We start from the raw sequence: 15,061 nt of genomic DNA, 5'->3' as shown, positions 1-15,061 counted from the left end.
CCGCCTCTCTAACCAAGCAGGAATTAATCCCTAGAAGGCAGTTTCTTTGCCATTTCAAGCCTGGTTTTGGCCATCACTTTGCAAAAGAAAGTTATTTTGCTGGACTTTCTCGTCAAAGCACATTTTTGTTTCTCCTCTTGTTGCTTCTCTCTGCCTTTTCACAAACAGCTTTGCAGGCTCTATGCCAGTGACACCCACTTTCACTCATCTTTCTTTCCATCTGCACAGCCGACTACAGACAATGTGTCCTACCATTAAGTTTTGTGTAATGGATTTGTTTCAGGTGTGTCACTCCAAGAAAGAACTGTAACTGCTTTTTTTACTTTTTACTTCCCTTAGATGAATGAAGTCTGAATCCTTTCAACAAGTTGCATTGAAGCACTCTCATATCAATTATGACAAAATGCTAAATATGCCAAGAAAAAAAACCCCAAATGCCACATACATCAATTTCAGGAAGGAGAAATGGAAACTAAGTACCAGCAGCTATGTGTGCAAAAGACACGGCACTAAAGCTGGCAAATCCTATAGTAATGCCCACTACAGACAGCTCTGTAGGGACTTGCTGCTGATTAATCAGTCACCCCCGAAATCCTTCTCCAACGGAGTCCTGTGGATGAAATCAATGCAGCCAAGATGGGTACAGCCTGCAGCTACAGTTCTCAGGTGCCATGGGCCATGGGTCTCTCCTTGTATTATTGCTAGATACTGAAAAGCAGAGGTTATGAAAGCACTCCAGCCCTCCTGGTTCCTTCCATAACTTCTTCAGATCCTCATCTGTAATTATAACTCCCAAGAGAGAATTTTTGTTCGCTTAATGCTGACTTGACTCATCAGAATGTGGTGCAGCACTGGCCAAAAACCTCCTTGTGTTCATCTCAGAGAGTGCTGCTTTCTGGCAAATAGTCTCCTCTGTCTCTTCTCTAAGTTGCTCTCTGTAGATTCCCACTCCCGGAACAGCTGGATAAGCAGTGCTGTCAGGTGAGGAGGGAACACACTCTGAGTGACAGATGCACCACCAGCAAGCAGAGGGGCTGACAGCAGATCAGATGGACTCCATTTAGGAAACACGTGGTTAGAGTTTGACAGAGCAGCACTGAAAATTTTATTATGGAAAATGATAACAAGGAGACTACCTTTAGTCTTGTGGAATGTGATGTAATCCTTAATGGGAGACACACAGAGACAAACCTGCCACTCTCTTTGGTGTATATCTTAGCCCCTAAGATGTCTTAACATATATCATAATCCACATATCTTAATATTTTTGTGGTTTATTATTAGAATTATATTTAATTATGTCAATATTATTAAATGACTGCTCCTGTTATTTTCTGCACAACATTAAGCCACTAATTTCTTAAACTCTTTGACTCTTTTTAGAAAGGAAGGTTATATTCACTCAGCATCTAAAGGAGGAGTTTAGCTTTCATCTGATACTGCTTTGTATCTTGCTTCAATATATTATGGTTAAATATGGCAAGCTGAAATATTCTTTTTAATACCGGAATGATAGTTTTCTTACAAAAGTATCCCAGATGGTGAGATAACAGAAGACACGTCTCTTACACTGAAATAAATACTAACTTAAATATTGGAGATTACTAGTCCCTAAAATCAAATGGCATCTTCTAAAGGGAATGACAGAAAAATAACTGCTACATCACCATCCTGAAACTTATATTTTCCGGCTCCAGGTCAATGTCTTGATGTTAATTAATCCCTGTGTTTTCTTTCTGAGATCATATCAGTAACTGCAAGATAGGAAGGGCTTTACATAGTCTGGTGATTGATTGTAGTCCAAGGAGTGTTGGATCCTCTTGAGGAAGCATGAGCCTTCTCAAGACTTCAGGAAGTTTCTGTAATGAAACAGCATGCTTACCTATCATAAACTATCAAGGAAAATACAGGGAAAGCCATATGGCATCTCCTAAAATTAGCCATCACTTAGCATAGTACCTCATTGTAAGGCCACAGAGACTACATCTCTTGGAACTGGGTGTAGCTTGAAATGTCAAATGCAGATTTAGATCTAAGTAGGACTGCAAAAGGGAAATTAAGTGGTTTTGATGTTCTTTTAATTCAGGAAGAAAGTGTTTTCTGATTAGTTTTTTGAGATTCGTACGGGGAAGAGTAAAAAGTTTGGAGAAATCTGAATCTTTTCACAGCAGGAAAATGGAAAAAAATGTACTTGGAATTCTTCTGTTATCTACTCCCATACCTACTCTGCTACGGGGATGTATAGACCTAGCTGGTAGTTATCATTATAGTAGATGCTGTTGGAATAAGAAAGTCCAAATAAACCCTCACTCTTCTTGTTTAAAGAATTTCCCACACTGTGATTTTGGCCAGTTTCTCAAAGCATTTGGGAAGCCAAGTCTGATGAATGAAATATGGCTGACATGTATGACGTTCCAGATATTTTATGTCACACAAGTCAAAACCAAACAGAAGCATTTGCCTAGAACTGTCTTCTATGGAAATTCCAACACTGTCTTCAGAGTGGGGTTTGCATAACCTACATGATTAGTATTTGGGAACTACTTTAAACAAGGAGGAAAGATCTAGTAATTCATTGCCAAGTGGCACTTCTCAAGATGCAGGAAGACATGGGGTAATGTAAATAACATCATATAGGATAAAAATGAAAACTCTATGACTGAAAAGGGAAGCATTAACATTTCCATTCTGTAATAGAGCCGTTTGTGCTAGATATAGTTGGAACAGATGAAAACAACATTGATCATACAACTGGAAACAGTAACCTCTTCAGCCACTTTGAATTCGTGGGAGAAAGGCTGAATCTGCAGCTTCTCATTCAGCATACCACTTTTTCAATTTGAACTACCAATGCCCTCAGTTTGCTAGTACCTGGGGATTTGAACTGCAGCCTTGGCTGTGGTAGTAGTAATCTCATGGGAATGGATGGGCCAGGCAGATGTGGGTATAACCAAGGGATCATGAATCTAGGTCAAGCCCATGACTTTGTGACCTTCCTAATCTTTAAAAATAGTTTTATGCATGTGTTTGTGTATACAAACAGATGGAATGTAGTAACAGATATACAACACAAATGTTATCTAAGCTGTTTTGCATGTTTTTTAATATTCTGAAAGGTAAGAAAAGCTAGTGAAAGCACCCTAAGCTCTCATGCAGTAGGATATGAGAGACAGCTTCAAGTAGCAAGAAAAAGAGAGCACAGATAAATTTACATACAATATTTCCATTTCAGCTTAACCATGGCTTTTGCTCTGGTACATTTGGTGATCCCTGACTGGTTGGATACTCTGTCTAATATTTTCTTCTATGCATAAAGAGTTGCTTGTTCTCTGAGCTTGGCATTTCAGTCTCAGTAGGGACAGCAATGGACAGGTCTGTCTGTTTGCTTTTTTTGCTTCAATCTTGGCCAAGTCAGCAGAAAGAGTTATCCATCATTATAGCACAGTCAAAATGGGCTGGGAAAACAGCACCAAAACCATTTGCTTAGAATTCATATCAGTATACATCTTTGAGGAAAATGGAGCCCCAAGCAATGCAAATTTCCTTAAAATGCAGTTTCAGAGGCTGTAAAACTAATGTAGTGCATTACTATCAAGAGAAAATGTGACTGTGAATTAGTCTGACTCAGATTAAGGCTAGACTGTAGTTAAATTGTCTTGAAATAGACTGTGAAAAATAGTTGTGCATAAGCTACCTTTCATGGGGGATATTAACAGTTGTTGTAAACAGAATTTTTCACATCTGGAATAAACATTTAAGCAAGTAGCAATGTTAAGATAAAAACATCACAGAACCTATAAATACTGTTTAGGAGCAGAGCCGGCTTTATGAAGCAATCCCTAACTAAAGATAAAGCAGTCTCAGGTGAAGCACGCAAGTAAATGTAGTTCTGGATTCATGGTGAAGAATGCTATTGCAGTGAGGAGCCTTTGCATTTTGCCAATCAATCTTACACCTAAAATTAGCATGAAGTTCTTGACATTACTTAGAATAAATGGTATGGCACCAAAGTACTATTATTAATAACAATTAAGCAAATATGATTCTATGATACTTCAGCCCATTTCTTAAAGATGCTGCAATGATGAATCCAAATACAAGCACACCCAGTGCAGGAACAAACATGGAACTTTTGAATGACACATCTTTGCAGAATAAGGTTTTCACAGTTACTCTCTCTACGCTAAGACTGCACAAATGTTTTATTAACGTTTAGCCAGATTAGAAATATTTTTTTTAAAGGCTTTTTTTTTTCATGCCATAACAAATGCTTTTATTGCCTTTGCTGTTGTGTGATATGTGGCACATTGTGGGAAAATTCACACTTGGTATGGGCTTATCAGGGAATAGTGTCTAAAGATACTTGGCAAAAAAGACACCAGTTGCCGGTGAGGAAACAAATTCTAGGACTTTTCACCCTACAAAACTGGATGTAAAAATTAGAGCAGAGAGATGAAGTCATCTTCATAAACCACAAGAACCTTGTATCAGGAAAAATATCTCACTGATTGGACTGATGACAAGAGTAAGAGCTTGGGTGGGGTTCATGTCTTAACTTGAGATGTCTGTGGGGTACACCAGGGTCAACTAATTAGATCCTCACTACCTACAAAGGCAGTCTGGAGGAACTATCCCAGAAATAAAACTCTACGTATGTCAGCTAAGTCCCAAACATGAGCACCTACTATAGTTATTAAACACAAATTAGTCATTGCCTGCAAGAAAACAACTGCTTCAGTGAACGCCTACCAACAGCTACTGAAATGATGAATCTTTTAAATAGAAATAAAACCGCCTTAAACACATCAAATTTTCATTTTATTGCTCCAGATAGCTTTTGTACTTGCAAACCCATCGTCAGACAAGATCTTGAAGGCACCTAAATCCAAACAAAGCTCTCTATTACCACTTTCATCTTCTAGCAAATCCTAGTTACTCAGGATTTTTCAGTTAAATTCTCCATGTGCATGAAGATCTGCTTCTTGTCATTCCTGCGGCTGCCTAGCTTTTCACTCTATGTAACCACATGCAGATCTTCAAGCTTGGCTTTTTTCTACCTGGCTGCTCTGAAGAAATTGATTGGGGTCATTCAGAACATGCCCTGAGTGTGTGAAATTTTGGGTCTAATCCATCTTTGATATGGAACCCCAGCAGTCACTGGGTTCCTCCAGGTTATTAAAAACCAGTGCTCAATTCTATCCTGTCCTCAAAGAAATCTGAATCATCATCATTCACCAATGATACCAATTCACCTTCTTAAAGACAACAGTTCAGGTGGTCTTCATCTGTACTGATGAGTGATTCTTGTTTCTATAAAATACTTAAAATAGTCATTGAACTAGAGAAATGTTATAACCTTATAGCCAGAACATTTATGTAAGTGGTGAGAGGAGTAGAGAGTATTTCAAAGTACTTTTCTCTAGATGACTCAAGAGCTCTTGAGCTTCTTCGAGTACTTACACAGTTAGTCAGCATCAGTAAGAGAAAACAAGAGTTCTTCAGAATATCTAAACCCCAGTGACTTAAGGCACTGACCACCACAGATATCTTTGTTCAAACCTCCCCAGTAAGAACAGGGAACCTAATAAAGGGAATTTTCAAATAGTTTGGTTCATGTAAAACCCCTGGACCTCCTGCTCTGCTTGTAACAATTGCTCTAATCCAAGCTTTCAATACTTGGGAAAAAAATACACATTTTATTTCATCCCACATAAAATCCTTTTAGGCTCTTATTTCCACAAGGAAAAAAAAAGAGAAAAGTTTATTGTTTGCATGGATACAAACTAGACTTTCCTTGTTTGATCTTGCAACCAAAAATTCCTGATATGCATAGCCTTACAAGAGAATCATAATCCTTTTCCAACTCTTTATCAACACATGATCATTCTTGCACTGAACTGATGTTCCCTGCTCCAGTAAACTAAACTCTGATGTAATTACACTAGATTTTACACAGCTCTATAGTGCCAAAAACTTTGGTCTCTGCATCAAACATACTGCTGTCCATATGTTTGCATATACCAGACAGACCCTTACCTCACAAAACAGAATCAGATCAACTATGCTGAATACACCAAAGCATCAGTTCACATCTCAGAAAATAACCATTATAGCATGTGTTTCTCCTTATGGCATTGATTGATTATTGGTTGAGGTCTCTTAAACAAAATTAGGTTTTTAATTGTATTTATTTGGTCTTGGTAGACCCTCTTTTTTTTTTCCCTGTTTTCTTTATGTTAATTCTGCATATTGAGAATACACATTAAGGCAGCTCCAAACTGACAGCTTTCCTTTATGTATTAACAAACATCTCCTGAAGAAGTATTATGCACTTTGCAGAGAGAAAAAAACCTCAAAAGACAAACGAGAGATAACAAATGAGTAACATCTAACATTAGAATGTGTTCCAAACCAAATGAGAAGAATACGAGAAGAATACGCAATGAAATAATTAAGAAATCAATTTTAAGTTGGGATTTAAAAAGATGAGACAGCTGTACAGATATCATAACAGAGAGAATTACTCCAAATGAGAGCCAAATGAGCAACTGCACAAAACTGTTGAGACAGAAAACAGCAAAAGAGAGTAGAACTAAATCAGAAACAGAGTGTAAGTTACAGAAGGAAACAAACATGAACCGTAAGGGAAAATATTCACAATACATTGGTGTTTAATTAGATAATATAATGGATTAGGACACTTATGCAGAGTCATCCTAAACACAGATGAACGGAAAATGTGCAACTAATAAAACTGGGTAATCTAACTGCACTACAACTGTAAAAAACTGGGTAATCTAACTGCACTACAACTGTAATCTGATCAGTCACAAGTTCAGATGTAACTGAAAACAAAAAATAATATTTTGATACAATATTTTGCTACTGCATCTAGCCATAGAAAATCAAATATTGAAGCAGACATTCTCAACAGAAGTTCCAGGAAATTTGAAAATAAATGAAAAAAATCCCAAGTGTTCCCAACCCACTGCTGGTACCCAAATTTGCATTCCAATTCCATCTCAAACACGCAAGATTTGCCGTTTGGGTGAAGAATGTGGAATGGCCTTTTCAATTTTTTTTCCTTTTCTAAAAGAATTTTTTACTTATGTGAACGTTCTGAAAGAGAGATCACAGCTAAAGTTAAAATTAGCATCAGAATGGAATTGTAGGTCCCGGTTATGCCTTCACACATTAATTTTATACAGCATACCAACCTGACACAGGTATCAGCACAGGTTAATTGCTTTCAAGAGAAAAGCAATATGCAACAAGTAAGGCAAAAGGAGAGCAAGAAAAAAAAAAGCTTTTGAAGGTCTCTGTGATCCTCACAAACACTTTTTTTTTTAACAAGGAAGGTTTTCAAAGTCAATTGCATATGTGCAAGTCATTATAGCTATGTAGACACTGATGCTTTATGGCAGTTTACAGCCTCATACTCAAGTCCTTTAAACAGGTACAGCCTTCAAGTCGTTCAAGATCCAACAAATTATTAGGAACCATAGACTCAGGCTTTAAATGAACAAATAAAGCCACGGTCAAGTACAGAAACAAACAAATCTGAATAAAATGGGGGGGAAAAAAGTAATTTCTCTTGATGTTTACAAAATATTTACAAATCCTGTCCTAAGTGAATGTGCAAATTTCTAGTGGTTTTACCATTTTTTTAGACTGTACAATATGCCTGGGTACACCTTCAAAATTTATTAGGTTTACTTGGAAGCAAAAATAGAAATTGAAAGACCATCTGGAAGGGTACTAAAACCTTATGTTGGTATCTCTAAATTCCACATTTTATTCAAGATTAGTTCCTCAGCTAGCTGCAGTCAAGCTGCTTATTTCTGGGTCATTGTTCTCCTAATAAATCTTTCTACTACAATTTTCATAGAGGAGTAAAATCACATTTCAAAAAAAAAAAAGAAACAATTTGACAAGTAAATTTTAGGAATTGATATTCCAAGACATGATATTTCACTTCCATGGAAGTGAAAATGAAGTTTCACTAATGGAAATGAGGGGGAAAAAAAAGCATCTCCACAAACCAGAAATGAAACAAGGAACAACTCACTGAGTCATTTTCTGCTGTAATTCTAAATTCATTCATCTAAATGAACACCATTAAGTCTAAAATACTCAAGACAGGATGTGAAACTTCAATTTATAAACATGAAAAAGTAAGTATACCAACAGAGGACTGATTGCATTTATTTAATAATACATCCTCGAGAAATCATAAACTGTGACACAACATACATGACTACTTTTTAAATGGCAAAAACTGTAATAGTGGTTAGCTGGTTTTTGAGCATCCACACTCCAGTGTGACTACTGAAGTATTTTAATTCCTGTATTCAGACAGTTGAAATGAATTTCAGACAAGGTGAAGCAGAGCAGCTACACAATCTGACATTTCAGCTACACGATGCCTATTCAGGTTGCCCAAGTTCCCACAAATTACAGCACTAGAGACAAACTGAATGCTATGGATGACTATGTATTACAATTCTTCCTTTAAAGAAACATATTCTCAAGCCTGCCACACTTAGGAAGATGCAGAAAATATACTGCTTTGCTGGGATTTTGAAATTAGTACATTAACTCCCACATCCTTAACCAAAAAGTCAGATTGAAAGCTGTGCACCATAAAAAATACAGGACTTTTCATTCTTGCAGCATAAACCAGTTTAAATTACATATACAATGTGCTCATGTCCTGCTATACCTGGAAAAATAGGAATTTTAACTAGTGAGTTTGCATCCAGGATTAGAAGAATGTATTAGGTCAATACAGTCTGATAGTGGCTGCATCCTGAACTGTGATGCTTTTTAGCACAGTGAGTAATGAGAACTTTGCATACAAAGATGTGAAATGTCCAGTTGCTTCGACTGAAAATATCAAAGTTAAAACAACCAACCCCCTCCTGCGCTGTCCACAAAGTAACCCATCCACGAATCTATTTACCAGTTGTGAATGTTTTCCACAATGAAGAGTGATTGGACTAATCAATAACTTGATGCAAAACACTATTCACTGCTTGTTGAGTTTCTACCCCTCCTTGGAATCAAAGATAACAAAGATTGTTTTGGTTTTCTCTTCTCATTTATCAAAACTATAGCAGTGAAGAGCTAGCAATGCTCCTGCCAGTTTCAGTTCTGCTCTTCAGAAAATAACGGCACCAAGAGTTGTCACCAGTTTCTCCTAGCTGCTTGGAAAGCTCAAGAGACTAATGCTCAAACAGACACTACGGCTATTTGAAAAGAGCAATAACAAACACCAGGAGACTGTTTTTCTCCTCATTCTGTTAGGAAACGTAAATTGTTCAAAATGAAGTGACAAGAATTCTTACCCAGAGGTGACAAGTGCCAAAACTCAGTGAAAACAAGCTACTTGAAAGTCGCTTAAAGAGGGGCCTGGAATTCTGTGTGGGCAGGTAGGAGAATGGTGCTACAAATGTATTTACAGATATGTTATTAATTTTATATCTGTGATTACCTTTTTTTTTTTTTACCTGTAAAGAAGGGCATCAACTGTCTTCATGTGAGTACCTAAATCCATGACTTATAGATTTCTGAGAGTAAAATTAATTTTTTAAACTCTAGATGTTCACCTAATTCTGCATCCATTTTAGCCCTATACCTCTTTTCTAAGCACTTCTGACTTCAGATGAGAAGCTTCAGAGGCAAGGTACTTCCACAACCTGCCAGTGTTCAATAGTTCATTCCCCAGAGACATGTGATGCTTCTTCCACGAGACAAGGTGATACGCTACAGCATGTGAACACACAGTATGTGGAGAAAATGTAGAACAGCTAAAGGCCTCAAATTCAGTAGTGTATCAGTTACTTATTGAAAGCATCCCATTAACAGAAGCATGTTCACCGAGATGTAATTTGTTTGGATAAAAGAGTTCCCCAGAAGCACAGAATTATAAATTCTACAGAATCATCCCAGGGGAAAAAAAAAATAAAGGGCAATAAGGAAGGCTAGAAACAAATGGATACTTAGTAAATTATTTTATTGCCTGAAGGGAAAAGGGTAAATAAATAGTGAGAATGTTTGACTGTAATGTTTTAATTGTAACACATTAAATGTTAATTAATAAACAACCTCGTTTTGGTGTAATAAACTGTGAAAAAAAAGGCTCTGTTCCCTTTTAATTTTTTAGGGCACAGAACTTTATATCTCTCCTCCTCTTTGTAAAAGCGGGAAGTACGATTAAGGCAAACCCGAGAATAGCAGATTTAACATACGGAGGGAACAGCATCACTCTGGCTCGGCTGTTTGCTTCCCGATCAGAGCGGTAAGGCAAAGACGGCAGGCACGATGCGTATCGGCCCGTGTTGACACCGCCGCGCTGCCCTCCTTCCCCGCCGCCTCCTCCCTCGGCCGGGTTACGGTAAGGGAGCCGGCGGGGAGGGTCGAGCAGCAGGGGCGGGGAAAGGAGGACTCCGCGGCGGTGGCAGCCCCGTTGCCGCTCTAATGCCGAAGGCAGGTGCCCGGCACAGGCTCGGTCCCACCAGGCCCGGCTGCCGTCGCTCTACCTGGGGACGGCTGCCGGCGGGGCGGCTGGTCCGTGAGCGGGGCGGGCGGCGGGCCGGCCCCCTAACACAGTGCCTCCCCCGCGGGCCGCACCGGCGGCGGGGATCCCCCTCTGCTGCCGCGGGGGCCGGCGCCCACCGCCCGCCCCGGGCTGCCGCCCCTCGGCCCGCCCCGCCCCGCGGGGATCTCCCTTGCTGGCCACTGCCACCGGCGGAGAGCCGGGGGCCGCGTTCCCCGCGGGCTGGGGTCTCGGGGTCCCGGGCAGCGCCGCGGCCGCCCCGCGAGCCCACCGGCGGTGGCCGGCACTGCCGGTACCTGCGGCCGCAACTTTTCCCCCGCCGCTGTTCAAACGTCCTGCCGTAAAGCGCCCGTCTCCCCTGGCAACAAGGTTCCGGCCGAGCACTAGGTGTAGGAAGGTGATGTAAAAGTAAAACCACCCAGTGTCGTAAACCAGGTCCGGGGGGGAGGGGAGGGGAGGGAGGGGGGAGGGCGGGGGAGGAGGTGACTGGAGCATTTAGACACAAGCGAGAGGATCATGGCGGATGGCCCCAGGTGTAAGCGCAGGAAGCAGGCGAACCCGAGGCGCAATAACGGTCAGTCAGCCCGCGGGGCAGCGGCTCGGCCGCGCTGGGGCGGCGGCGGGGCCGGGGCGAGGGCCGAGCGAAGCCGTCCCGAGCGCGGAAGGGGGAGGTCGGGCGGGCGCGAAAGTAATTCCCCCGCCGCTCCTCGCCGGGAGCCCGGCTCCCTCCGCACCGTTATATCCGCTACCTGGTGCCTCCCTCGCCGCGCCGCCTGCCTCCCTCCTCCGCCTAGCGGTGCCTCCGCACTCCGCCGCTTGTCCGGGACCGTTACACGCTGCCTTCCCCCACACGCCCCGCGACCGCCCCGCCGCCGCCGCTGCGGGGAGCGGACTCGGGGGGCCCCCGGCCGCGCCGCCGCCCTCTGGCCCAGGCGGGGGCTCCGGAGCCCCGCGGGGAGCGGCGGGGCAGCCTCTGTCGCCCGGCCGGCCTCGGCAGCACCAACTCCGAAACTTATTACCTGCGCGCCGCCGCTCCTGCGTCCTCGCCCCCCAACCCTTCCTTCCCCCCCACCTCCTCTCTTCGCCCGGGCCCTGCGGGCGGGATCCCCACCCCACACCGCCCGTCGGAGTTCCCCTCTGTCGCACGGCAGCGGGCCGGCTGCCCGCTCCCGGCCGGCGCCGCGGGGCGGGCTAGCACTCGCTTTTCGGGGGGCGGCGGCGGGGGAACGCCAGAACCGGCAGCAGGGTGGGGGCACACCGGGGAGCGCGGCTGCCGGCGACGGGGGAGGCACCGTCGGTGCAACGGGCAGAGATTGGCTCGGGGGCAGCGCGGCGCGGCCGCCCCGGGCCGGCGGGAGGGGGCCGGCGCCCCCGCCACCCGCTCGCCGCTTTCGCCGCCGCCTCCTCCCCACCGAGAGCTGGTCCCCGGCGGCGCCCCGCGGCCGCGCTGCCTGCCCGCCCGCCCCAAGTCCCGCCGGGGCGGTGGGGAAGGGAGGGCTGCTCCCGGGCGACGGGGGCGGGCGGCGAAGTTTCTTCCCTTCCCTCTGGCTTCGGAGGTACCTGTTTGTATAATAATGGGTGGTAACGGTTTGGCCGAGGGCCCCCGCTCCGCGCGTGTGTGACCAACTGGTGCAGTCTATATAAGGAATTACATTTACATTTCAGACTTAAGGGCTGCGGTGGGGTGGGTGTTTGGTTTTGGTTTGTTGGGGTTTTGTTTTTCCTTTTGGTACGTGTGTTACTTTAAGATGCGTTTGGAAGGTACACGGCGGGGGGAATAAACGCTCGTAACACCCACTCTCTACTTATTTTCTGAAAAATGGGAAGTAGTTCTGTTCTCTTAGCGACTCTTCGCAATAGGATGTAAAGCAGGAGATTTTGTAACCTTCCTTGGCAATTTTAGGTTTTAGTGGCATTTCCTGTGCGGGGTCACAGATAGGAAGGCTTTCTCTTGGGATCCGAGATGTTTTCATACGCAGTGAATGGTCTCCGAAATAGATCGGAGTCAGGATCGGTGCTTCTCTCTAATCCTGACTGTTTGGGGCGTAACGTGGTGATAAATAACGACCTCTCGGGCGCTAACGAGTTGATTTGATTGCTTTGAACTTAGGAGGGTTTTCTTGCTTTTACTGTCAGCGTTTTCTAGAAAGTATTTTTGTTTGCATGCTCCTGTTATTAATTCCTCGTCCTAGTGTAAATATTTATATTTAGTTCACGATTTGCCTGTACTAAAGGTAAGTTTGGAAAGTGCTTTTCTCTTTACCTTATTAAAAATGTTGATGATGAGAGAAAGGGGCTTTTCTTGTTGCTGACGACATGTGTGTGACAGTCTGAACCACCCAGCGTCTGTGCAGGAGCTGTAAACATGTTTACCTGAACAGGAAAGAGAATGGATTTTTCTCTTAAAGATCCAGTGCTATGAATATCATATTCTTAAAGCATATCAACAGATGACTTGAGAGAGAAATTTTCTGAAAATGTAGCTTCTGAAATCAACGAGGGAAAGAGATTCTTGATCGCTGCAGCAAATGGCAACTTGTGCAGGTAGAAAAAAAGATGGTGTTTAGTTTTCTCCTGCATGCATGTTAGCCCCCTCCTGTCTGCTGTGTTCGTTCTCAGGGGAGGGATTTATTTACCCCGCTTGCTGTCAGTGTTTTTCCTTTGTGCTTAATATTAGAAAACAAGATTTGAGGCTGTTTAGCACAAAACGTTTTATCTGCAGCATGTGTTGCTTGCAGAAAACAAAAGGTGTGCAAGATGTGCTATCGTTCCAGGTATCTATTATCTTCATCTCTTTTGGACCTCATCACTGCACTCTTTATTATAAGCCTCTGAGCTTTTATCACCCAGTTGTGTGATGTAGAGTGTAGTATGTCTTGAGGCTGGTTTTGGTTCCTTTTTTTGAGGCATGAAAAGCAACTGAAGTAACTGTGTATTGAAGCATCGGGATCAGTTAAATAATAGATTCTGGATAACAGAGATTTCTTAGCAGTAGGCTTATGTTTGACTTGCAAATGTTTACTAAAGAAAATGACTAGAAAAATGTTAACCCTTTAACCTTTAAGATAAATAAGTATAAAGCTTTCTCCTTTTTTTTTTCCTGAATCTCTAAATGTGCTTTGCTATTATAGGTGAATGTCTTCTGGCAATTAGACATCAGTATGTGAAGCAAGTGGTTTGTTCATAGTATATACTAAAACAATTTTGAGCTATTTCAGTTGCTTGTCCTCACTCCCCATCCCTTTCCACTAAATGTGAGATTGTTAGAGATTGCAGGTGACATCCAGAATACTAGTTAATAATACTGAGCTATGGCATCGATTTATTGCGCTGTAAACTTTCTTTCTGTTTATTTGTTGATAAACTGAACATAGTTATTCTTGTACTATAGACTTCAGGCTTTATTTTTGGGGTTTTTTTTCCCTTTTACTCCCTGTGTTTGGAAGCCAGAATTTACGTGCCATCCTGATGCATTAACTGTAGCTGGAAAAAAAAAAATCTTAACTCTAGATCTGGTTCCTTTTCTGTCTTGTTTATTGGCCCCTACAGGAGATCAGGAAAAAGAGTTGATTGGTGCTGCCATTAAAGCCTCCACCTACAAGAAAATCTGGCACTTCATACCTGAAGAAAACTTTGTTGTTCTCCTTACTTCTGTCTAGTACCCGAATATGTCCGCTACAGCAAAGGAGTTAGTGAAGCCTTGGGGCAACAGCACCATTCTGATGAAACAGAAACCTAATGCTCATTAGGTGTCTCACTTCCTATCTACCTTTTCCTCTTCTCCTCCTCTTTTGGTAGAGAAATAAGGAGGACAAAAGAAGGATGTGATTTTTGCCAGTCATCTGCATTGCCACACTAGGAAATCTGTGATGACTTTAAATAGATTTTGTATCAGCAAAGGTTTTCTTATTCTGACTTGGCTCTCAGAGTCAGGATTAGTTGCTTTCTTACATCTCTCGTGTATGTATCATACGATTGTCTTAAGAGCAAGACTAAAAGTAATACATCATCTTCTTCAGCAATGCCATGAGACAAGTAAAACAGGCAAGATATTTAAAACTTCCTTTACTAGAGGATTAAAAAAAAATCAACCTTTAATGTTGATATTCTGAAAATAACCTGTGTGCCTTCTATTCTTCAGATACATTTTTCATATTAAAAAGTATGAAACTGAGTAAGTTCTGCATACTCATATCAGGTAGATATGAGGAGAAGGTATGAGGCAGACTCTTTTTTTACCCCGGTAAGCAATGTACTCATTACTAAAAGGTTATGTAGATTGACTTGTAAAAGAGCTGTTTCAGTTGCTTTACAGTTAGAATTCCTCTCTTCTTATTTTTATTAGATAATAATTTTATATAAGTTTTGTGTACAAAGTGAAGGACCATAAAAAGATCATAAATGCCTTTGAATAAGGCAAAAGTATGATGTATTTCTGTTAGCTCCAAGGTGTTAACTACTGGCAGGATGTCAGGTGTTAGTGACACTTGGGATACAACATTC

At 42.1% G+C, this 15,061-nt stretch overlaps 1 protein-coding gene across 2 annotated transcripts in view; it reads left to right on the top strand.

Moving 5' to 3' along the window:
* Window positions 1-11,034: 11,034 nt before the first annotated feature.
* The window catches only part of ZEB1 (zinc finger E-box binding homeobox 1), a 117,256-nt gene continuing 113,229 nt past the window's right edge, over window positions 11,035-15,061 (top strand). Inside the window, exon 1 of one of the 2 annotated variants that reach the window (XM_061996385.1) lies at window positions 11,035-11,132. In XM_061996385.1, the coding sequence (XP_061852369.1) occupies window positions 11,075-11,132 (58 nt within the window). In that variant the 5' untranslated portion in view covers window positions 11,035-11,074. Of the gene's footprint in view, window positions 11,133-11,960; window positions 12,115-15,061 lie in introns of those variants that run through there. The other variant, XM_061996386.1, reaches the window with a different exon arrangement.

Source organism: Colius striatus, chromosome 5 (genome assembly GCF_028858725.1).
Source record: "Colius striatus isolate bColStr4 chromosome 5, bColStr4.1.hap1, whole genome shotgun sequence".
Classification (NCBI taxonomy): domain Eukaryota; kingdom Metazoa; phylum Chordata; class Aves; order Coliiformes; family Coliidae; genus Colius; species Colius striatus.
The sequence above is the reverse complement of the archived record's forward strand: the minus strand, read 5'-3'. Positions and strand labels throughout refer to the sequence as shown.